The 24604-nt window shown below is 46.9% G+C and overlaps 1 protein-coding gene across 4 annotated transcripts; it reads left to right on the top strand.

The window, feature by feature from the left end:
• The first annotated feature begins 1299 nt into the window (after positions 1-1299).
• LOC125506789 (tubulin beta-6 chain-like) lies at positions 1300-24240 on the top strand. Of its 4 annotated transcripts, XM_087524838.1 has the most exons (4): positions 1300-1752; positions 1854-1949; positions 22128-22269; positions 22908-22969. In XM_087524838.1, exons 1-4 carry the CDS (start codon positions 1300-1302, stop codon positions 22946-22948), a joined length of 732 nt encoding a protein of 243 aa, XP_087380964.1. In that variant the 3' UTR covers positions 22949-22969. The 4 variants fall into 4 exon arrangements, 1 of the variants encoding a protein (XP_087380964.1); XR_007284805.2 differs by lacking the exons at positions 1300-1752; positions 1854-1949; positions 22128-22269; positions 22908-22969 and adding exons at positions 22978-23120; positions 23643-23679; positions 24162-24239; XR_015603628.1 differs by lacking the exons at positions 1300-1752; positions 1854-1949; positions 22908-22969 and adding an exon at positions 24162-24240 and having other exon boundaries at positions 22182-22269.
• Positions 24241-24604: the final 364 nt, after the last annotated feature.

Here is a 24604-nt window from a genome sequence, read left to right as displayed (position 1 = left end):
AAATGTGCCAGATGTGTACAGAAAATGTAGAACATGTCTTGAAAAATGCAGACATGTATTGCAAAACAAGGAAAAGGGGAAAAATAAAATAAAAAGACACGAATAAAACTGATGAGAAATCCCAGAAAACTAGAAACCGAAAGAAAAAGTTACACAAAAAGAACAAAAATAAACGAACACCTAAGCTTCTAAAACTGGTGCGAATGAGTCATAGAACTTCCTAAAATCGCCCCCACGGGAACCCAGGGCTGGACTATTTGGTGATCGGCTACTGTGGGGATGGTAAGATTATAGTCCCCGCGTGTTGAGACCTCCTAGCAGTGAGGGCGGGCAGGCGGGGAGGCGACCAAACGGGCGAATGGTATATCTTTACCTACTAATAAACTAGCTATTGGCGAATCAACCTGTTGTTGAGTTGGTTATGTGGACAGTGGTATCCCTAACCCACCAGGATTCAAATCCTGGTGCTCGCATTATTCCTGGATTTATTTCAGGATTTCCGGCGATGCGCTTTCAGTGGGAGGAGACGTTCCCGTCGACGACGAGGCGCCTACGGTGACTTCGTAAATCTCAAGATGATATGCCGGCTCAGTCTCTCGGAGGTGCTCATAGAGGTAGGATGTGCGTGTATGCGTTCATAGGGGTGAGGGTATGCGCGCTTGTGTCTGTACTGATGCTCAAAAATAAAATAAAAAATAAACCAGCTATTGCTTTTGGTCGTCCGTCGTGGTTGTTTTGCAAAAAAAGCCCCTTGATTTACAGGAAATCAACCCGCAGTCCATGTTTTAGTGGCACCCAGAAAAAACGTTTCACTTTTACAAACAAAACCCTATAGGCATTTCAATTCAGTCCGCAGTCCTTTCCTTCCTCTTATCCACTCTGCGCCGGCGGCTACGCCCATTCCATCGTGCGCCGGCGGCCGCCGTGCCTCGCACCGGAGGATGGAGTGCGCTCGCCGGGAGGATGGACGGCGCGGAGAGGCGCGCTCGCGCCTGAGCTCCTGTGCCCGCGCCTCGCGCCTCCTTGCACCGCTCCGGCGGCCTCACTCGCCACACGCCGTCGCCGGCGACCATAAGCAGCGACCGTCGCACCTCTCCGCGCGCCACCCCGAAGCCCCAGCCACGCCGCGCCGCCGTCCCCCGCAACCCCGGCCTCCTCCTCGACCTCGCCTCTCCGTGCAAACAAACGGCGTCGCCGGCGGCAGCCTCGGCCACCATGCTTGAGCTGACGGGCGCCGACCGCACAGGGCTCATCTCCGAGGTGTTCGACGTGCTAGTGACATGAGCTGCAGCGTCGTCGATGCCAGGGCGTGGTCGCATCGCGGCCGCCTCGCCTGCCTCGTCTACCTGCGGGATGAGGATGTTGCCGCAGCCGGTGTGGAGCACATCGAGGCCCGCCTCGCCCCCCTCCTCCGCGGAGACTCGGAAGTCAGCGGCGGCGCCGTGGCTGCCGTCCCCGCCGGCTCCATCCCGCACGCCGACCGGCGCCTCCACCATCTCATGTATGCCAGCGGCGACCAGGAGCGCACGTTCCCAACTCCCTCGGTGCGTGCTCATGGATCTCGAACCCGACACCATGGGCTCCGTGCACACGGGGCCCTGTGGCCAGATCTTCCGCCCCGACAACTTTGTCTTCGGCCAGTCCGGCACCGGCAACAACTGGGCCAAGGGCCACTACACCGAGGGCAGGGAGCTCATCGACTCCGTCCTCGACGTCGTCCGCGAGGAGGCCGAGAACTGCGCTGCCTCCAAGGTACTTTCCCCTTTCTTGAGGAGTCGCTCCAGTTACTCCGTTCCGCAGATTCTGGCCAGCGATTCTGACTTTTGTTCATGTGCTTGTCGTGAGGCTTCCAGGTGTGCCACTCCCTCGGTGGGGGCACCAGTTCCAAGATCAGGGAGGAGTACCTAGGCCGGGTGATGCTCACCTTCTTCGTGTTCCCATCTCCAAAGGTGTCAGGACCCCGATTCCAAGTCACATCGATCTAGCTGGTAACACCTCATATCACTTTGCGCCCTCACGCACGGTATTTCCATGGGTGTTGCCTTACCATGGCCCGGGACCGTTTGCGCCTTTTGGCTCATGTATATGATAATGTCGCTAGCATCCATATGACAGAGAACCCGGGCCGACATGGCTAGTCGTGAACCCAAAGCGGCACTAACCTATGGGGACAGGCATACATGAATCACATCGAGCATGTCGGTCAGTAGCGTGTGAATCCGGGCTGTAGCACTGGGCTAACAGGACTCCGGGAACCCGGGCTGTAGCAGGCTAGGCAGGACTCCGGATGTCACCGCGTGACATTTCCCCGAAGGGACAGACACAGGAACGAAGTGAAACACATGCCGGCCAGTCAAGTGATCTGAGCAATAGTACTGGGCTAGCAGGACTCCGGTGAACCGGGCTGTAGCGGACTACTATGGCTCAAGGAAGCACTGGACTACATTTCCCTATAAGAGAGGCTGCCAAGGATAAACAACTAGATTGTCGGATCCCACACATACCAAGCATTTCAATCATACACACAATATGCTCGATATGTGTAAATACAACATGGCATCACAACATAACTCTACGACTCAAAGTATTTATTCATTAGGCTCCGAGGAGCGAGATATTACAAACATGGGTCTTATGACCCAACACACAGAGCATACAAGCAACAAGCACACGCGGAAGCTTAACTTGTCTGAGTATAGACAACTACAAATGAAGAAGGCTGAGAAGCCTGACTATCTACCAGATCCTGCCAAGGGCACAAGATCATAGCTGAGGTATCAAGCTAAACGTCGAAGTCCACGCGGAACTACTAGCGAGACTGACGTCTCTCTGCAAAACATAAAATAGGCAAATGTGAGTACAAATGTACCCAGCAAGACTTACATCAGAACTAGCTACATATGCATCGGTATCAACAAGGGGGGTGGTGGAGTTTAACTGCAGCAAGCCAGCTTTGACTCAGTGGCTAACCTGAACTACGACTGCAAGCAACTCTTTTGAGGTGGCGCACACGAGTCCACATATTCACCATTCAATACACCACTATGGAACTGCTCCCGTCTCCCTACGAGAAGGCCATCCATAGCAGTCACGCTTATCTTGCGAGTTTTAGAGTATCCACTTTCACTTGTCTATGAACTATGCAAGGGGTCCAAGTTTCCATATCCGAGGAATCCGGCTATTCGAATAGATAATGATAACCCTGCAGGGGTGTACTTCTTCACACACGCTCCCACCACTTACCACCATATACACGTCATGTATCTCGGCAACCTTCAAGCGGAAGCCTGGCGAGGGTGTCGGCCACGGCCTACCTAAACACTTAAGTCTCTAGTCCAGGTTTATCGCCTATCCAGGTTCCATCCGGAGGGAGTCCGGCCGAGGTTTCCACATACGGCCCCGAACGATGTGAACAAGGTTCCCGAGACACCAAACGGGCGCCCGGTAGACCGTGCCACGGTGTATCTACCGCAACATAGCCCACCCCTAGGGTCAGCACTACGCACGAACGCCAACACATAACCTACAAACACCAGAAACTAGTTGCAACTCCTGGACAGAGTACTAGGGTGATTAAGAAGCCGAGAGGGTCAATTAAGGATCCCAATGAGTGGTAGTAGCTGTTCATGGATCACAGACACAGAACTCAGTTCCTGAGGACGGCTGCAATGAGACAACCCACCATGTACTCCTACATGGCCTCTCACCGCTACCTTTACCAAATCGTGTTCACACACTTAGCTCACACACAGTAGGACATGTTCATCACTGTTCCCAATTCACCCCCGATGAATCAGACCTGACTCAACTCTAAGCAGTAGCAGGCATGACAAACAAGCACGGATGAGTAGGCACATCAGGGCTCAAACAACTCCTACTCATGCTAGTGGTTTCATCTATTTACTGTGGCAGAGGATAAGGGGTTCAACTACCGCAACAAGTAACAGATGGATCATTGTTGTCCTAATGCAGTAAAAGAGAGCAGGAGCGAGAGAGTGGGATTGTATCGGAATGAACAAGGGTGTTTTGCTTGCCTGACACTTCTGAAGATATCATTGGGTCTGCATCAGTGTCAACGATCACAGCGTCGGTACAACGTCTATCGAGAGGGGACAACCACCGACAATAGAGAAGGAACATAATCAATGCAATGCACAACATGATGCATGATAATGACATGGAAATATGTTGTTGATTGAGCTAATGCAACTAGCAACACAATTAAATGAAGTTGGTTTGAATACAAGATTCAAATTCCAACTCCATATATGATTATTTAAATGACCTTTATTGGATTTGCCCTAAACAGTGGCCTTAAGTTGTTTTAACATGCATGAAAATGGCACAGATGGATTCCTTGAATTTTTCTGATAATTTTTCATATATAATTTATTTCATTTGGAGTTACGGTTGAATTTCTATGATTTTTTGAAGTTTAGGTAATTTTCTGGAATTTAATAAATCATTTCTAATTTATTTAAAATCCAGAAAGCATTACTGCGTCAGCCTGACGTCAGAATGATGTCAGCAGGTTAACAGGGGCTGGTCCGGGTCAAACCTAACCAGTGGGACCCACTGGTGAGTGACTCAGTCCACTAACTGAGTTAGTTAGTGTTAAACTAACCCTAACCAGGCTGTTAGCAGGGCGGGGCCCGCATGTCAGTGTCTAGTTTAGTTAACTAAATTAGTTAGCTCTAATTAATCTGGAGTTAACTAATTAGGGGCTTGGGCCCACATGTCACTGACTCAGGGGAGTCAAACCCAGTCAAACAGGGGAGAAGGTCAGTGGCTCACAGCGATGAAGAGGGGACGCTCGGCGAGGTCAGGGACGGTCCGGAGCCGACGAATTTGACGGAGATGGCCGGCGGTCCCGAGGTTGAAGAAGGCATCGATGGCGGCGCTTCGAGGCGTCCGGCGTCGCGTGAGTCGACGGAGAGGACGAGGTAGACGAGGCAGAGCTTCTGGACTCGGGTGGAGGGCGAGGAGGTGGCTCTGGGCATGGTGGCAGCGAACGGCGGCGGCGGTTGCTCTCGGGTGAGCTCGGGGAAGGGCTAGAGGCGAGGGGGAGAGCAGAGAGTGAGGGGAGAGGCAGAGGGGATCGAGGGGGAGGGGTCGCGTGGCAGCGTCCAGGGCGAGGGGGAGCAGCTGCATGGCTAGCAGGAGGTGGCCGCGGCACGGCTGTGCGCGCGCCACGCACAACGCCAGTAGGCGTGAGGAAGACGACGCGCGAGGGGCTGGGCTGGGCCTAGCAGGCCGGCTGTCTACTGGGCCGCTAGTGGGCTGCTAGGTAAGTTGCACAGGTAACCTCTCTCTCTCCTTTGTTAATGTTTTTCTATTTCTCTGTAACTTCTGGACTTTATTAAAAATACCAGAACATTTCCAAAAATCCTGAAAATAATTGTGGCCTCTGGTTGGAATATTCCCAACAACCCTCACTTAAGTTCAGAATTAATTGAGCATTTAAAATATTACATAGCATTTAAATGCCCAATTGCAAATAACATATGATTTAATTCAAAAATCTAGGATGGCCTAAAAATATGTGCATCATTTTTGGCAGAGGTTTTCACCTTTATAAAAAATAATGAACTTTTCTAAAGGGCATTCTGGGTTCATTGAAAATATTTTTATTTTGATCCTAATTGCATTTCATTTGGTGCTAGGGCTTGTCATCCCCATTTCAAATTTTCTGAGTTAAGTAGACATGATGCAACACCATATGTTAGCACTAGGCATTACCAGAACTTGGGATGTGACAACTCACCCCCACTAAAACAAGAATCTCGTCCCGAGATTCAGGAGGTGGAGTAAGAAGACAGAGGGGTCACAAAACTATCACAGTCTTCTTGATCGAACTGCCCTTCTCGAAGATACCGATATATTGCATCACATTGCTCTTGACGTCTTTGTCTTCGAGATCTTCATCCAACACGATGAAGAGGGAAGGAAACTCTACAGGAAACGATCTTCTCAAAGATCGAGCAACTTAGGATCAACTCATGGAGTGAGACATTGGAACATCTCTTAAGCTGAGACACAAAACACACATTGAGAGAGATGGAAGGTAATAGATGACAAGGGTTCAAATTGGTAGGCAACAATTCCCTGCTGGAGTAGGATGGTGCATGGTTTCAAAGTAGCGAGGAGGTAATTGCCATGATTCCATAACGGGACACCTTAGGGAAAAGTGACTCATAGAGCATTTCCCTTAAGTGGCAAAAAGAATTACTTTTGATACAAAGATCATTGAAACTCTCTATACCAGCCTGAGGTAATCATAATCGATCGTTGGAAGGGGTTCGAAAGAATGGCATACTCCGACTAGGATGGATGATGTGGACTATCTTGTTGAAGACAACGCAATGGATGATTTTTGCTTATCATCGGAAATGGATGAGACCCATGGTAAGTCCAATTTTGAAGACGATCCTGAACAACAACTACTGAGGTGTAAGCTGGGAACAAAATGCAAATGTTGGGAATGATTCTAGTAACTGGGGAGAAGGTTCACCGGCAAAGGTGATTCCACCAATTGGATGGCTATCGAACAACTGAGAGAACGGAGGCACATTCCAGTTAACGACAACATCAGAACCTAGTGCCTGAGCGTGCTCTCAAGAACTTGAGCATTTCCATACTCATCAAGGTCTTACCAACATCCGTGCCGAGGATCCTGGCAACACATCTTACTACCATGATGAATAGTGATGGACAATGCGGGTGCAAAGGAAGATAACACTTTCTCAGATTTCACCTTGGCGAGGCCAAGGGAATGAAATCTGGATGATCGACCCAGAGACATTTAGCTCTCCGCTTCTAATGTTCTCCTTGATGTACTGGTTACCACGGTCATGCTTTAAGGCATCGGCATAGCCACCAAGTAGTGGTCGGACTTCGGAATACAATACATCCATAAGGAACAACTTATGGAGTAAATCGTATGAAATCCTTATGGGGAGGTGACCAACTTCCTCAATCAAGATACTACAATAATAGGCCTTCCGGCTAGGTGTGTTGGCCACGACATCCACGTTACCGGTTACAGAGAGACCAACATTATAGTTCTTGGAGTAGGTTCCAACCATCATATCTGCCTGAGATTCAGATCTGGTTGGTGTCAGGATATTCCAGACTCATCGAGTCTAGAAAGGAAAATGAAGGTTTGCAACACAAATCGACGAGACGACGTTGCGAGATTCTCGGGGGAATGAACTACGGTAGTAAGCTCCAAAACATGAGCCGGTTCTGCTACAAGCATGTGAACACGTTGTCCTAGACAAGCATGGTCACCTGGTAGTCTTAAAATGAAACACTACCGAGTTCAGGGGGAACCATCAACGAGGATATCGAAGTCCTTGCGTAGGTCTAACTCTTAAGAAGAAACTTCTTCTCCTTGAACAAATCAATCAGTGGCTTGGTGTGCTAGGGATACATATAGAATGTGGATGATCAGTCTATCAGACCATAGAATACTTCGCACATGCATGACTGACTTGGGATGATTCCAGAGGAAGCAAAAACAAACTTTCTCGAATTCACGGCGGCAACTTACATTAGATGCACATGAATTAGAGGAAGTCACATCTTTCAACCGGACATATGCTTCATGATCGGGACATGAGGGCAATGCTTATAAAGTTTCCAACACTAGTGTAATGTTCAACGTGAATCATGGGGGAGACAAAATGCTGTTGATGGGCTTAACAGCAACTCATCGGAATCTCCATATCACTGGACTTCCACCACTATGTGAACAATGTGATAGTATTGGTCAGACCAAAGATATAATGGTGTATGCTCGAGGGACAACCGCAAGTAAGACAACATTACGAACATCATTGGTTCTGATTTGATTTGACGATAGCCCACACTCAAATCAAGGTTTGGACAAGATAATAGATTCAATAGCTGATCACGGGGATCAGTCGATGAAGATATCATCTTTCTTCAATACACCCACACACACACACACAAGGATATCCCTTAGTGATGAGCTAAATCAGACAAGTTTTCATCTTCCAACTCTCCAAGTTGTTGTTTAGCTTAACCAACTAGCTCAGGGTATCCAACATAGATTCTTGGAGAATGGGTGGTTTGGAGGAAAACCAACATGATCACGAACTCAACATAGCGGTCAGGTGACAACCAGGTAATACTTCCGAGAAGATAGTCGGAACATCACGAACCACTGATATGATACTAAGCTCGAGATCAATCTTGCTTTTCAGAGCAAGACGATATGATCAATAGAGCAAGGGTTTGGCAAAATCCTAACTCATTGATCGAAGAGTGCACCAGGAAATAAGGACTAGGTAGCACGATCAATCTTAGGATGGTGATTTAATTACCAGCACACTAAGAATGAGAGTATTGTCCATTAACTACCAAGCAACGGAGTTGCTAGGAATATTGCTTTCACACATCACGGTTCACTTGTCGGCATTCCGGTTATAATAACACGGAACTGAGGAATGAACAATGATGGCAAGAAGCATTACTGCGTCAAGAATTCATAAGAGGTGGTGCAATTCTCATGACAGTCCTGACATAAAAGGGGTAATACTCCAGGGTAGAACAGAGCAAAAGCTGGATGGCATTTGATCTGCAGAACACAACTACTTTGACCCAATTCCGGATATGGATGAGGTACTGGAGTTTGTTTCTCCTAGTCATTCTGAAATAGAATGGCTCGACGGACCACGAGAAAAATAAGCATCGATAACACGAATGCACAACTAAAGAGGGACAACTCAAAGAAACATATAACTTTCTGAGTTGTGGATGCATAGATTAGTATGTCGAACCAAGTTCGACATGTTTCTTCCGGATAACCCATGCAGAGAGGTAGGACTAGCAGAGTCACAATTATGAATGGAGAACTCCTCAAGAGTACTTTGATTGTGATCTTTTGGTTCAAATAACTACTACCATATTGGCTCATGGTATTGGAAGAACGATATACCACAGACCTCGAGGACTATCGCAAGGGTTACTAATATCCTAAAGGAACTAGCAACACTATCAACACGAGGTAAAGTAGAGTGGATCTCGGGTTCAAGAACCCATGAATAGAATACCTACCACTACATGGCATCACGGGATGCTTTTGAGAATAATGGCCAGAATCACACACTGGGAATACAAAACATGGCTAGATCACTAGGTGACTCCCTAAAACACCTAGGGTCATAGTAATAGCTCCAGCATATATGTCGAGGCAACAAAGTACGTCAACTCAACGATTAGCGTGATTAATCTGGCCCAAATGGACATCAGGAACAGGAGGAAGGGGTTTGCAAATGCATCAGACCTCTTAGAAGCCTGGGATGAATTGGACAACATAACGGTTGTAAATGCTCAAAAAGATTTGAGACAAACTGCAAAAATGGTGGCATAGCCACTCAACAACAATATCAAGGTTCCGAGATCAACTGACAACATACGGAGGTAGTAGGAACGGAACTTAGGCTTGAAACTATCAATTCTATAAGTCTATGGATTAGTAACACGTCATCCTGATAGAAAGATGAGAAGGCCTAATTCTTAATCCCCGTAGAAAAGAAGAGGTTGACTCAGATCAGAAGGGCATAAGGTAAAGGAGTAAAGAGAGCCTTACGTTCCCTTCCACAATCAATTCCCCTACATAACTAAAGCATTTCTAGACACAACTTCGACCGGTTTGGCTTGGTAATCCTACAGGCAGTCAGGCTCTGATACCAAAGCTGTCAGGACCCCGATTCCAAGTCACATCGATCTAGCCGGTAACACCTCATATCACTTTGCGGCCTCACGCACGGTATTCCCACGGGTGTCGCCTTACCATGGCCCGGGACCGTTTGTGCCTTTTGGCTCACGTATATGATAATGTCGCTAGCATCCATATGACAGAGAACCCGGGCCGACATGGCTAGTCGTGAACCCAAAGCGGCACTAACCTATGGGGACAGGCATACATGAATCACATCGAGCATGTCGGTCAGCAGCGTGTGAATCCGGCCTGTAGCACTGGGCTAACAGGACTCCGGGAACCCGGGCTGTAGCAGGCTAGGCAGGACTCCGGATGTCACCGAGTGACATTTCCCCGAAGGGACAGACACAGGAACAAAGTGAAACACATGCCGGCCAGTCAAGTGATCTGAGCAATAGTACTGGGCTAGCAGGACTCCGGTGAACCGGGCTGTAGCGGACTACTATGGCTCAAGGAAGCACTGGACTACATTTCCCCATAAGATAGGCTACCAAGGATAAACAACTAGATTGTCGGATCCCACACATACCAAGCATTTCAATCATACACACAATATGCTCGATATGTGTAAATACAACATGCCATCACAACATAACTCTATGACTCAAAGTATTTATTCATTAGGCTCCGAGGAGCGAGATATTACAAACATGGGTCTTATGACCCAACACACAGAGCATACAAGCAACAAGCACATGCGGAAGCTTAACTTGTCTGAGTACAGACAACTACAAATGAAGAAGGCTGAGAAGCCTGACTATCTACCAGATCCTGCCAAGGACACAAGATTGTAGCTGAGGTATCAAGCTAAACGTCGAAGTCCACGCGAAACTACTAGCGAGACTGACGTCTCTTTGCAAAACATAAAATAGGCAAACGTGAGTACAAATGTACCCAGCAAGACTTACATCAGAACTAGCTACATATGCATCGGTATCAACAAGGGGGGTGGTGGAGTTTAACTGCAGCAAGCCAGCTTTGACTCAGTGGCTAACCTGAACTACGACTGCAAGCAACTCTTTTGAGGTGGCGCACACGAGTCCACATATTCACCATTCAATACACCACTATGGAACTGCTCCCGTCTCCCTACGAGAAGGCCATCCATAGCAGTCACGCTTATCTTGCGAGTTTTAGAGTATCCACTTTCACTTGTCTATGAACTATGCAAGGGGCCCAAGTTTCCATATCCGAGGAATCCGGCTATTCGAATAGATAATGATAACCCTGCAGGGGTGTACTTCTTCACACACGCTCCCACCACTTACCACCATATACACGTCATGTATCTCGGCAACCTTCAAGCGGAAGCCTGGCGAGGGTGCCGGCCATGGCCTACCTAAACACTTAAGTCTCTAGTCCAGGTTTATCGCCTATCCAGGTTCCATCCGCAGGGAGTCCGGCCGAGGTTTCCACATACGGCCCCGAACAATGTGAACAGGGTTCCCGAGACACCAAACGGGCGCCCGGTACACCGTGCCACGGTGTATCTACCGCAACATAGCCCACCCCTAGGGTCATCGCTACGCACGGCCGCCAACACATAACCTACAAACACCAGAAACTAGTTGCAACTCCTGGACAGAGTACTAGGGTGATTAAGAAGCCGAGAGGGTCAATTAAGGATCCCAATGAGTGGTAGTAGCTGTTCATGGATCACAGACACAGAACTCAGTTCCTGAGGACGGCTGCAATGAGACAACCCACCATGTACTCCTACATGGCCTCTCACCGCTACCTTTACCAAATCGTGTTCACACACTTAGCTCACACACAGTAGGACATGTTCATCACTGTTCCCAATTCACCCCCGATGAATCAGACCTGACTCAACTCTAAGCAGTAGCAGGCATGACAAACAAGCACGGATGAGTAGGCACATCAGGGCTCAAACAACTCCTACTCATGCTAGTGGGTTTCATCTATTTACTGTGGCAATGACAGGTCATGCAGAGGATAAGGGGTTCAACTACCGCAACAAGTAACAGATGGATCATTGTTGTCCTAATGCAGTAAAAGAGAGCAGGAGCGAGAGAGTGGGATTGTATCGGAATGAACAAGGGTGTTTTGCTTGCCTGACACTTCTGAAGATATCATTGGGTCTGCATCAGTGTCAACGATCACAGCGTCGGTACAACGTCTATCGAGAGGGGACAACCACCGGCAATAGAGAAGGAACACAATCAATGCAATGCACAACATGATGCATGATAATGACATGGAAATATGTTGTTGATTGAGCTAATGCAACTAGCAACACAATTAAATGAAGTTGGTTTGAATACAAGATTCAAATTCCAACTCCATATATGATTATTTAAATGCCCTTTATTGGATTTGCCCTAAACAGTGGCCTTAAGTTGTTTTAACATGCATGAAAATGGCACAGATGGATTCCTTGAATTTTTCTGATAACTTTTCATATATAATTTATTTCATTTGGAGTTACGGTTGAATTTCTATGATTTTTTGAAGTTTAGGTAATTTTCTGGAATTTAATAAATCATTTCTAATTTATTTAAAATCCAGAAAGCATTACTGCGTCAGCCTGACGTCAGAATGATGTCAGCAGGTCAACAGGGGCTGGTCCGGGTCAAACCTGACCAGTGGGACCCACTAGTCAGTGACTCAGTCCACTAACTGAGTTAGTTAGTGTTAAACTAACCCTAACCAGGCTGTTAGCAGGGCGGGGCCCGCATGTCAATGTCTAGTTTAGTTAACTAAATTAGTTAGCTCTAATTAATCTCGAGTTAACTAATTAGGGGCTTGGGCCCACATGTCACTGACTCAGGGGAGTCAAACCCCAGTCAAACAGGGGTCAAACCCTGCCGGCGTTGAGTCGCCGGCGAGGCCGAGACGGCGGAGGGGCTCGGATTTTTGCCCTCCGGCGACCAAATTAGCGGCCGAGACCACCGGTGCGAAGCCCAGGCTCTCGCGCATCCAATGGAACACGCAGGAGACCGTGGGATGGCCGGAGGCGACGACGGCGTCAAGGTCAGCGGCGGCCGGAGCATGGGCTCGACGGATTCGTTGCTACGGTTCATCAATGAGCAAATGGAGAGGCTGGGCAGCACCGGCTAGACACGGGGAGCACTAAGAGCAGCACAGTGAGGCCAGGGGAGCACAGAGGCTATGTGTGCAGCAGTAATGGCGGACGGCGGCTCCGGTGCTCGTGGGGAACGGCGTTATGGCATGGGGGCGAGCTTGCTGAATTAGGGGAGAAGGTCAGTGGCTCACAGCGATGACGAGGGGACGCTCGGCGAGGTCAGGGACGGTCCGGAGCCGACGAATTTGACGGAGATGGCCGGCGGTCCCGAGGTTGAAGAAGGCATCGATGGCGGCGCTTCGAGGCGTCCGGCGTCGCGTGAGTCGACGGAGAGGACGAGGTAGACGAGGCAGAGCTTCTGGACTCGGGTGGAGGGCGAGGAGGTGGCTCTGGGCATGGTGGCAGCGAACGGCGGCGGCGGTTGCTCTCGGGTGAGCTCGAGGAAGGGCTAGAGGCGAGGGGGAGAGCAGAGAGTGAGGGGAGAGGCAGAGGGGATCGAGGGGGAGGGGTCGCGTGGCAGCGTCCAGGGCGAGGGGGAGCAGCTGCATGGCTAGCAGGAGGTGGCCGCGGCACGGCTGTGCGCGCGCCACGTACAACGCCAGTAGGCGCGAGGAAGACGACGCGCGAGGGGCTGGGCTGGGCCTAGCAGGCCGGCTATCTACTGGGCCGCTAGTGGGCTGCTAGGTAAGTTGCACAGGTAACCTCTCTCTCTCCTTTGTTAATGTTTTTCTATTTCTCTGTAACTTCTGGACTTTATTAAAAATACCAGAACGTTTCCAAAAATCCTGAAAATAATTGTGGCCTCTGGTTGGAATATTCCCAGCAACCCTCACTTAAGTTCAGAATTAATTGAGCATTTAAAATATTATATAGCATTTAAATGCCCAATTGCAAATAACATATGATTTAATTCAAAAATCCAGGATGGCCTAAAAATATGTGCATCATTTTTGGCAGAGGTTTTCACCTTTATCAAAAATAATGAACTTTTCTAAAGGGCATTCTGGGTTCATTGAAAATATTTTTATTTTGATCCTAATTGCATTTCATTTGGTGCTAGGGCTTGTCATCCCCATTTCAAATTTTCTGAGTAAAGTGGACATGATGCAACACCATATGTTAGCACTAGGCATTACCAGAACTTGGGATGTGACAACTCACCCCCACTAAAACAAGAATCTCGTCCCGAGATTCAGGAGGTGGAGTAAGAAGACAGAGGGGTCACAAAACTATCACAGTCTTCTTGATCGAACTGCCCTTCTCGAAGATACCGATATATTGCATCACATTGCTCTTGACGTCTTTGTCTTCGAGATCTTCATCCAACACGATGAAGAGGGAAGGAAACTCTACAGGAAACGATCTTCTCAAAGATCGAGCAACTTAGGATCAACTCATGGAGTGAGACATTGGAACATCTCTTAAGCTGAGACACAAAACACACATTGAGAGAGATGGAAGGTAATAGATGACAAGGGTTCAAATTGGTAGGCAACAATTCCCTGCTGGAGTAGGATGGTGCATGGTTTCAAAGTAGCGAGGAGGTAATTGCCATGATTCCATAACGGGACACCTTAGGGAAAAGTGACTCATAGAGCATTTCCCTTAAGTGGCAAAAAGAATTACTTTTGATACAAAGATCATTGAAACTCTCTATACCAGCCTGAGGTAATCATAATCGATCGTTGGAAGGGGTTCGAAAGAATGGCATACTCCGACTAGGATGGATGATGTGGACTATCTTGTTGAAGACAACGCAATGGATGATTTTTGCTTATCATCAGAAATGGATGAGACCCATGGTAAGTCCACTTTTGAAGACGATCCTGAACAACAACTACTGAGGTGTAAGCTGGGAACAAAATGCAAATGTTGGGAATGATTCTAGTAACTGGGGAGAAGGTTCACCGGCAAAGGTGATTCCACCAATTGGATGGCTATCGAACAACTGAGAGAACGGAGGCACATTCCAGTTAACGACAACATCAGAACCTAGTGCCTGAGCGTGCTCTCAAGAACTTGAGCATTTCCATACTCATCAAGGTCTTACCAACATCCGTGCCGAGGATCCTGGCAACACATCTTACTACCATGATGAATAGTGATGGACAATGCGGGTGCAAAGGAAGATAACACTTTCTCAGATTTCACCTTGGCGAGGCCAAGGGAATGAAATCTGGATGATCGACCCAGAGACATTTAGCTCTCCGCTTCTAATGTTCTCCTTGATGTACTGGCTACCACGTTCATGCTTTAAGGCATCGGCATAGCCACCAAGTAGTGGTCGGACTTCGGAATACAATACATCCATAAGGAACAACTTCTGGAGTAAATCGTATGAAATCCTTATGGGGAGGTGACCAACTTCCTCAATCAAGATACTACAATAATAGGCCTTCTGGCTAGGTGTGTTGGCCACGACATCCACGTTACCGGTTACAGAGAGACCAACATTATAGTTCTTGGAGTAGGTTCCAACCATCATATCTGCCTGAGATTCAGATCTGGTTGGTGTCAGGATATTCCAGACTCATCGATTCTAGAAAGGAAAATGAAGGTTTGCAACACAAATCGACGAGACGACGTTGCGAGATTCTCAGGGGAATGAACTACGGTAGTAAGCTCCAAAACATGAGCCGGTTCTGCTACAAGCATGTGAACACGTTGTCCTAGACAAGCATGGTCACCTAGTAGTCTTAAAATGAAACACTACCGAGTTCAGGGGAAACCATCAACGAGGATATCGAAGTCCTTGCGTAGGTCTAACTCTTAAGAAGAAACTTCTTCTCCTTGAACAAATCAATCAGTGGCTTGGTGTGCTAGGGATACGTATAGAATGTGGATGATCAGTCTATCAGACCATAGAATACTTCGCACATGCATGACTGACTTGGGATGATTCCAGAGGAAGCAAAAACAAACTTTCTCGAATTCACGGCGGCAAGTTACATCGGATGCACATGAATTAGAGGAAGTCACATCTTTCAACCGGACATATGCTTCATGATCGGGACATGAGGGCAATGCTTATAATGTTTCCAACACTAGTGTAATGTTCAACGTGAATCATGGGGGAGACAAAATGCTGCTGATGGGCTTAACAGCAACTCATCGGAATCTCCATATCACTGGACTTCCACCACTATGTGAACAATGTGATAGTATTGTTCAGACCAAAGATATAATGGTGTATGCTCGAGGGACAACCGCAAGTAAGACAACATTACGAACATCGTTGGTTCTGATTTGATTTGACGATAGCCCACACTCAAATCAAGGTTTGGACAAGATAATAGATTCAACAGCTGATCACGGGGATCAGTCGATGAAGATATCATCTTTCTTCAACACACACACACACACACACACAAGGATATCCCTTAGTGATGAGCTAAATCGGACAAGTTTTCATCTTCCAACTCTCCAAGTTGTTGTTTAGCTTAACCAACTAGCTCAGGGTATCCAACATAGATTCTTGGAGAATGGGTGGTTTGGAGGAAAACCAACATGATCACGAACTCAACATAGCGGTCAGGTGACAACCAGGTAATACTTCCGAGAAGATAATCGGAACATCACGAACCACTGATATGATACTAAGCTCGAGATCAATCTTGCTTTTCAGAGCAAGACGATATGATCAATAGAGCAAGGGTTTGGCAAAATCCTAACTCGTTGATCGAAGAGTGCACTAGGAAATAAGGACTAGGTAGCACGATCAATCTTAGGATGGTGATTTAATTACCAGCACACTAAGAATGAGAGTATTGTCCATTAACTACCAAGCAACGGAGTTGCTAGGAATATTGCTTTCACACATCACGGTTCACTTGTCGGCATTCCGGTTATAATAACACGAAACTGAGGAATGAACAATGATGGCAAGAAGCATTACTGCGTCAAGAATTCATAAGAGGTGGTGCAATTCTCATGACAGTCCTAACATAAAAGGGGTAATACTCTAGGGTAGAACAGAGCAAAAGCTGGATGGCATTTGATCTGCAGAACACAACTACTTTGACCCAATTCCGGATATGGATGAGGTACTGGAGTTTGTTTCTCCTAGTCATTCTGAAATAGAATGGCTCGACGGACCACGAGAAAAATAAGCATCGATAACACGAATGCACAACTAAAGAGGGACAACTCAAAGAAACATATAACTTTCTGAGTTGTGGATGCATAGATTAGTATGTCGAACCAAGTTCGACATGTTTCTTCCGGATAACCCATGCAGAGAGGTAGGACTAGCAGAGTCACAATTATGAATGGAGAACTCCTCAAGAGTACTTTGATTGTGATCTTTTGGTTCAAATAACTACTGCCATATTGGCTCATGGTATTGGAAGAACGATATACCACAGACCTCGAGGACTATCGCAAGGGTTACTAATATCCTAAAGGAACTAGCAACACTATCAACACGAGGTAAAGTAGAGTGGATCTCGGGTTCAAGAACCCATGAATAGAATACCTACCACTACATGGCATCACGGGATGCTTTTGAGAATAATGGCCAGAATCACACACTGGGAATACAAAACATGGCTAGATCACTAGGTGACTCCCTAAAACACCTAGGGTCATAGTAATAGCTCCAGCATATATGTCGAGGCAACAAAGTACGTCAACTCACCGATTAGTGTGATTAATCTGGCCCAAATGGACATTAGGAACAGGAGGAAGGGGTTTGCAAATGCATCAGACTACTTAGAAGCCTGGGATGACTCGGACAGCATAACGGTTGTAAATGCTCAAAAAGATTTGAGACAACCTGCAAAAATGGTGGCATAGCCACTCAACAACAATATCAAGGTTCCGAGATCAACTGACAACATACGGAGGTAGTAGGAACGGAACTGAGGCTTGAAACTATCAATTCTATAAGTCTATGGATTAGTAACACGTCATCCTGATAGAAAGATGAGAAGGCCTAATTCTTAATCCCCGTAGAAAAGAAGAGGTTGACTCAGATCAGAAGGGCATAAGGTAAAGGAGTAAAGAGAGCCTTACGTTCCCTTCCACAATCAATTCCCCTACATAACTAAAGCATTTCTAGACACAACTTCGACCGATTTGGCTTGGTAATCCTACAGGCAGTCAGGCTCTGATACCAAAGCTGTCAGGACCCCGATTCCAAGTCACATCGATCTAGCCGGTAACACCTCATATCACTTTGCGGCCTCACGCACGGTATTCCCACGGGTGTCGCCTTACCATGGCCCGGGACCGTTTGTGCCTTTTGGCTCACGTATATGATAATGTCGCTAGCATCCATATGACAGAGAACCCGGGCCGACATGGATAGTCATGAACCCAAAGCGGCACTAACCTATGGGGACAGGCATACATGAATCACATCGAGCATGTCGGTCAGCAGCGTGTGAATCCGGCCTGTAGCACTGGGCTAACAGGACTCCGGGAACCCGGGCTGTAGCAGGCTAGGCAGGACTCCGGATGTCACCGAGTGACATTTCCCCGAAGGGACAGACACAGGAACGAAGTGAAACACATGCCGGCCAGTCAAGTGATCTGAGCAATAGTACTGGGCTAGCAGGACTCCGGTGAACCGGGCTGTAGCGGACTACTATGGCTCAAGGAAGCACTGGACTACATTTCCCCATAAGAGAGGCTACCAAGGATAAACAACTAGATTGTCGGATCCCACACATACCAAGCATTTCAATCATACACACAATATGCTCGATATGTGTAAATACAACATGGCATCACAACATAACTCTATGACTCAAAGTATTTATTCATTAGGCTCCGAGGAGCGAGATATTACAAACATGGGTCTTATGACCCAACACACAGAGCATACAAGCAACAAGCACATGCGGAAGCTTAACTTGTCTGAGTACAGACAACTACAAATGAAGAAGGCTGAGAAGCCTGACTATCTACCAGATCCTGTCAAGGGCACAAGATCTTAGCTGAGGTATCAAGCTAAACGTCGAAGTCCACGCGAAACTACTAGCGAGACTGACGTCTCTCTGCAAAACATAAAATAGGGAAACGTGAGTACAAATGTACCCAGCAAGACTTACATGCATCGGTATCAACAAGGGGGGTGGTGGAGTTTAACTGCAGCAAGCCAGCTTTGACTCAGTGGCTAACCTGAACTACGACTGCAAGCAACTCTTTTGAGGTGGCGCACACGAGTCCACATATTCACCATTCAATACACCACTATGGAACTGCTTCCGTCTCCCTACGAGAAGGCCATCCATAGCACTCACGCTTATCTTGCGAGTTTTAGAGTATCCACTTTCACTTGTCTATGAACTATGCAAGGGGCCCAAGTTTCCATATCCGAGGAATCCGGCTATTCGAATAGATAATGATAACCCTGCAGGGGTGTACTTCTTCACACACGCTCCCACCACTTACCACCATATACACGTCATGTATCTCGGCAACCTTCAAGCGGAAGCCTGGCGAGGGTGTCGGCCATGGCCTACCTAAACACTTAAGTCTCTAGTCCAGGTTTATCGCCTATCCAGGTTCCATCCGCAGGGAGTCCGGCCGAGGTTTCCACATACGGCCCCGAACGATGTGAACAGGGTTCCCGAGACACCAAACGGGCGCCCGGTACACCGTGCCATGGTGTATCTACCGCAACATAGCCCACCCCTAGGGTCAGCGCTACGCACGGCCGCCAACACATAACCTACAAACACCAGAAACTAGTTGCAACTCCTGGACCGAGTACTAGGGTGATTAAGAAGCCGAGAGGGTCAATTAAGGATCCCAATGAGTGGTAGTAGCTGTTCATGGATCACAGACACAGAACTCAGTTCCTGAGGACGGCTGCAATGAGACAACCCACCATGTACTCCTACATGGCCTCTCACCGCTACCTTTACCAAATCGTGTTCACACACTTAGCTCACACACAGTAGGACATGTTCATCACTGTTCCCAATTCACCCCCGATGAATCAGACCTGACTCAACTCTAAGCAGTAGCAGGCATGACAAACAAGCACGGATGAGTAGGCACATCAGGGCTCAAACAACTCCTACTCATGCTAGTGGGTTTCATCTATTTACTGTGGCAATGACAGGTCATGCAGAGGATAAGGGGTTCAACTACCGCAACAAGTAACAAATGAATCATTGTTGTCCTAATGCAGTAAAAGAGAGCAGGAGCGAGAGAGTGGGATTGTATCGGAATGAACAAGGGTGTTTTGCTTGCCTGACACTTCTGAAGATATCATTGGGTTTGCATCAGTGTCAACGATCACAACGTCGGTACAACGTCTATCGAGAGGGGACAACCACCGGCAATAGAGAAGGAACACAATCAATGCAATGCACAACATGATGCATGATAATGACATGGAAATATGTTGTTGATTGAGCTAATGCAACTAGCAACACAATTAAATGAAGTTGGTTTGAATACAAGATTCAAATTCCAACTCCATATATGATTATTTAAATGCCCTTTATTGGATTTGCCCTAAACAGTGGCCTTAAGTTGTTTTAACATGCATGAAAATGGCACAGATGGATTCCTTGAATTTTTCTGATAATTTTTCATATATAATTTATTTCATTTGGAGTTACAGTTGAATTTCTATGATTTTTTGAAGTTTAGGTAATTTTCTGGAATTTAATAAATCATTTCTAATTTATTTAAAATCCAGAAAGCATTACTGCGTCAGCCTGACGTCAGAATGATGTCAGCAGGTCAACAGGGGCTGGTCCGGGTCAAACCTGACCAGTGGGACCCACTAGTCAGTGACTCAGTCCACTAACTGAGTTAGTTAGTGTTAAACTAACCCTAACCAGGCTGTTAGCAGGGCGGGGCCCGCATGTCAGTGTCTAGTTTAGTTAACTAAATTAGTTAGCTCTAATTAATCTCGAGTTAACTAATTAGGGGCTTGGGCCCACATGTCACTGACTCAGGGGAGTCAAACCCCAGTCAAACAGGGGTCAAACCCTGCCGGCGTTGAGTCGCCGGCGAGGCCGAGACGGCGGAGGGGCTCGGATTTTCGCCCTCCGGCGACCAAATTAGCGGCCGAGACCACCGGTGCGAAGCCCAGGCTCTCGCGCATCCAATGGAACACGCAGGAGACCGTGGGATGGCCGGAGGCGACGATGGCGTCAAGGTCAGCGGCGGCCGGAGCACGGGCTCGACGGATTCGTCGCTACGGTGCATCAATGAGCAAATAGAGAGGCTGGGCAGCACCGGCTAGACACGGGGAGCACTAAGAGCAGCACGGTGAGGCCAGGGGAGCACGGAGGCTATGCGTGCAGCAGTAATGGCGGACGGCGGCTTCGGTGCTCGTGGGGAACGGCGCTACGGCATGGGGGCGAGCTTGCTGAATTAGGGGAGAAGGTCAATGGCTCACAGCGATGACGAGGGGACGCTCGGCGAGGTCAGGGACGGTCCGGAGCCGACAAATTTGACGGAGATGGCCGGCGGTCCCGAGGTTGAAGAAGGCATCGATGGCGGCGCTTCGAGGCGTCCGGCGTCGCGTGAGTCGACGGAGAGGACGAGGTAGACGAGGCAGAGCTTCTGGACTCGGGTGGAGGGCGAGGAGGTGGCTCTGGGCATGGTGGCAGCGAACGGCGGCGGCGGTTGCTCTCGGGTGAGCTCGGGGAAGGGCTAGAGGCGAGGGGGAGAGCAGAGAGTGAGGGGAGAGGCAGAGGGGATCGAGGGGGAGGGGTCGCGTGGCAGCGTCCAGGGCGAGGGGGAGCAGCTGCATGGCTAGCAGGAGGTGGCCGTGGCACGGCTGTGCGCGCGCCACGCACAACGCCAGTAGGCGCGAGGAAGACGACGCGTGAGGGGCTGGGCTGGGCCTAGCAGGCCGGCTGTCTACTGGGCCGCTAGTGGGCTGCTAGGTAAGTTGCACAGGTAACCTCTCTCTCTCCTTTGTTAATGTTTTTCTATTTCTCTGTAACTTCTGGACTTTATTAAAAATACCAGAACGTTTCCAAAAATCCTGAAAATAATTGTGGCCTCTGGTTGGAATATTCCCAACAGCCCTCACTTAAGTTCAGAATTAATTGAGCATTTAAAATATTATATAGCATTTAAATGCCCAATTGCAAATAACATATGATTTAATTCAAAAATCCAGGATGGCCTAAAAATATGTGCATCATTTTTGGCAGAGGTTTTCACCTTTATCAAAAATAATGAACTTTTCTAAAGGGCATTCTGGGTTCATTGAAAATATTTTTATTTTGATCCTAATTGCATTTCATTTGGTGCTAGGGCTTGTCATCCCCATTTCAAATTTTCTGAGTAAAGTAGACATGATGCAACACCATATGTTAGCACTAGGCATTACCAAAACTTGGGATGTGACAAAAGGTCTCTGACACGGTGGTCGAGCCCTACAACGTCACTCTCTCGGTTCACCAGCTGGTGGAGAACGCCGACGAGTGCATGGTGCTGGACAACAAGGCGCTCTACGACATTTGCTTCCGCACCCTCAAGCTGACCACACCTAGCTGTAAGCAAATCTGTGACATCAAGCTATATTACCTGCCTGTACTTTTTTACTAATGTGAATGCTAAATGAATAGAAGAGATAGAGGATTAATACACTGACTCTGGCTTGGCAACTTTATATTGGTTTCTTGACCGAGATTCTGGTACAGATGGAACCGTGATTTGTGATAGTCTAGCGATTAGTAGAAAGCTAACTGTAAAATCATGTGCTTTGCAACTCTTGTCATAATCATATACATAGGATTAGTTCAGTTTAAAGCAGGGATTCAGATTGCTCTACTGTGGCACACATTGTCAATTAGTTAAGTGAGATCAAAATAGAAGTGCAGATTTGGTGGCAAAACATTCTATAGGGGAGCAGTTAACCGGTTTGTTGTTACAAGGTGCTCTGGTTTTTTTAGCACACCAATTGGCTGCACATTGTACTTCTAATAGTGATTTTTTATTAATGTGAGATCTAAGCTCAATAGTTCGCACAACTTGGGAGGCAATCCTGAAAAGGAGGAGAGCACTTGAAATAGGCTTAGTGAAGAGAATTTGAGATGGCACGACCAAACATATTTGGGTTGACCTTGAATACCTAATGTCCCAGGGAATTTCAAGGGTGAGGAAGCTGGGTGAACTGTTTTCTGCTGACAGTAGGTGGTGGAATGAGGACACTCTCCAAGAGAACTTCTTAACACCAGACATCTGGGTGATAAGAAAGACCCCTCTTGGAAAATTGGACCAGGATATGTGGGTGTGATCCAGAATTTTATGCCTGTCAGGGCTAACTTGCACCTCCATCCCTACGCCCCTTTGATTACATTTGCAATTCAATATGCAAATAAGCTGGATGCTTGGATGCCCGTGGTGAGTGAAGTATGGCTTTAGTCTGTCGGTTAAGCTGACTAACTGTTTCAAAATCTTGAACTAATGTTTTTTGTGACACCTGAACTGAAGTTGGTCATGCTAACAAAACCTTCAACTTATTAGAACAGAAATTGTAACAACAGTTTAGCTTATTGTTCTGTGAAGTAACTACTGTTGTACCAGAAAATTTTGTGCACGTGCATTCAATTACAGGTTATCCGAGCCTGCTTGCACTTGCAACTGATCAATGCTGATCCAGTTGTTCTCAGGATAGATAAAAATCAGTTCTTGTTCATTATAGAGGGCATCCAACATAAATAAGATTTTTAAATCTGAAAAAACATTTTTATTGTACAATTCAGTCTGAAAGATAAGAGCAAACTTATCTGCCACTGTAGAGGGAATCAAACATAAAATAGGTGACATGCAGGTATTGACATACGATTACATTTTTATGGCATTACTAATCCAGTTATGGTTCCATTGTTGTCGCACACCGAACGTTCAATGAATTTCTTGAAGAAAATGTATGGAGTCTTTTGTTGTGTGCTTCAACCAGGTAAAATCCTATTGGTTATTCTAATCATACAATCTTCCGAGCCAATTTTGTGGGCTTAGTACAGTAGGATTCTTATTTTTGTAAGGCTTCCCAGTAGATATATTGGAGCTGCCCCTTCCTCTTCTACTGTGCTATCTCTACTTCTTTCCCTTCTACTTGATAGTCAAAAATTTAGTACATCTCCATGCTCATGGTTCTTCAGCATATATAGTCTACTATGTAATTCTCTGTACAACCCATTTAACTCTGCAACAGCCACTAAAATATATCTGTAAGCTTGCATAGGAATAATTCATTTTTTTTATTGTTGTTTGGTTATTGTGATTCACAGCCAATTTCTTTAGGCTTTAAGCATATGGTAGGATTACACTAACAATCCAAGTAAATAGTATTTGGTCCTTTTGATTATGTTTCATGGCAATAAATATGTTTCCTTGTGGTGCAATTTGTTTCCTGCAATTGGTAACTCAACTTTTTTGCAGGGAGGTAACTACATTTCTTCCGTTGCTGAAAAAGCTGAGGTGAATTCTATGACAGTGAGGGTTGATGATAGGAGCACAATTAATTCTGATGTAAGTGTGACAACCTTGTGTACTATTCTATCCTGGTCTTGCTTTTATTGTTGCACAACTTTTCTGATCTCCCAGTAGATCTGTTCAGTCGGTGTCGTCGTTAGGCTTAGTTTAGACATCTTTCTATTTTGAATCTGTGCTTATACTGTTTGTCATCTGAAACCTACACTCAGTATACATTATGTCCAGGAAATAATCATCACGTACGGACATCACTCTGTACTCCTTCCGTTACATAATTCTTGTCGTGGTTTTAGTTCAACATTGCATAACCTTCTGGTTTTCCTGAGGTACTGCTCAGTAACTTTTTTTACCTCATGCATACAAAGATAGAACAAGAGTCACTGGATTAA

Source organism: Triticum urartu, chromosome 5A, assembly GCF_056163025.1.
Source record: "Triticum urartu cultivar PI428250 chromosome 5A, HENAU_Tu73, whole genome shotgun sequence".
Classification (NCBI taxonomy): Eukaryota; Viridiplantae; Streptophyta; class Magnoliopsida; order Poales; family Poaceae; genus Triticum; species Triticum urartu.
Note: the sequence above shows the minus strand (reverse complement) of the source record. Positions and strands in the feature narration are given on the sequence as shown.

Bases quoted from the DNA above. Each gene is read 5' to 3' on its own strand.
- LOC125506789 (XM_087524838.1), top strand. From the start codon at position 1,300: ATGCCAGGGCGTGGTCGCATCGCGGCCGCCTCGCCTGCCTCGTCTACC. The intron at 1,753-1,853 runs GTACTTTCCCCT...TGAGGCTTCCAG, and splicing joins AGAACTGCGCTGCCTCCAAG to GTGTGCCACTCCCTCGGTGG. The intron at 1,950-22,127 runs GTGTCAGGACCC...ATGTGACAAAAG, and splicing joins TCGTGTTCCCATCTCCAAAG to GTCTCTGACACGGTGGTCGA.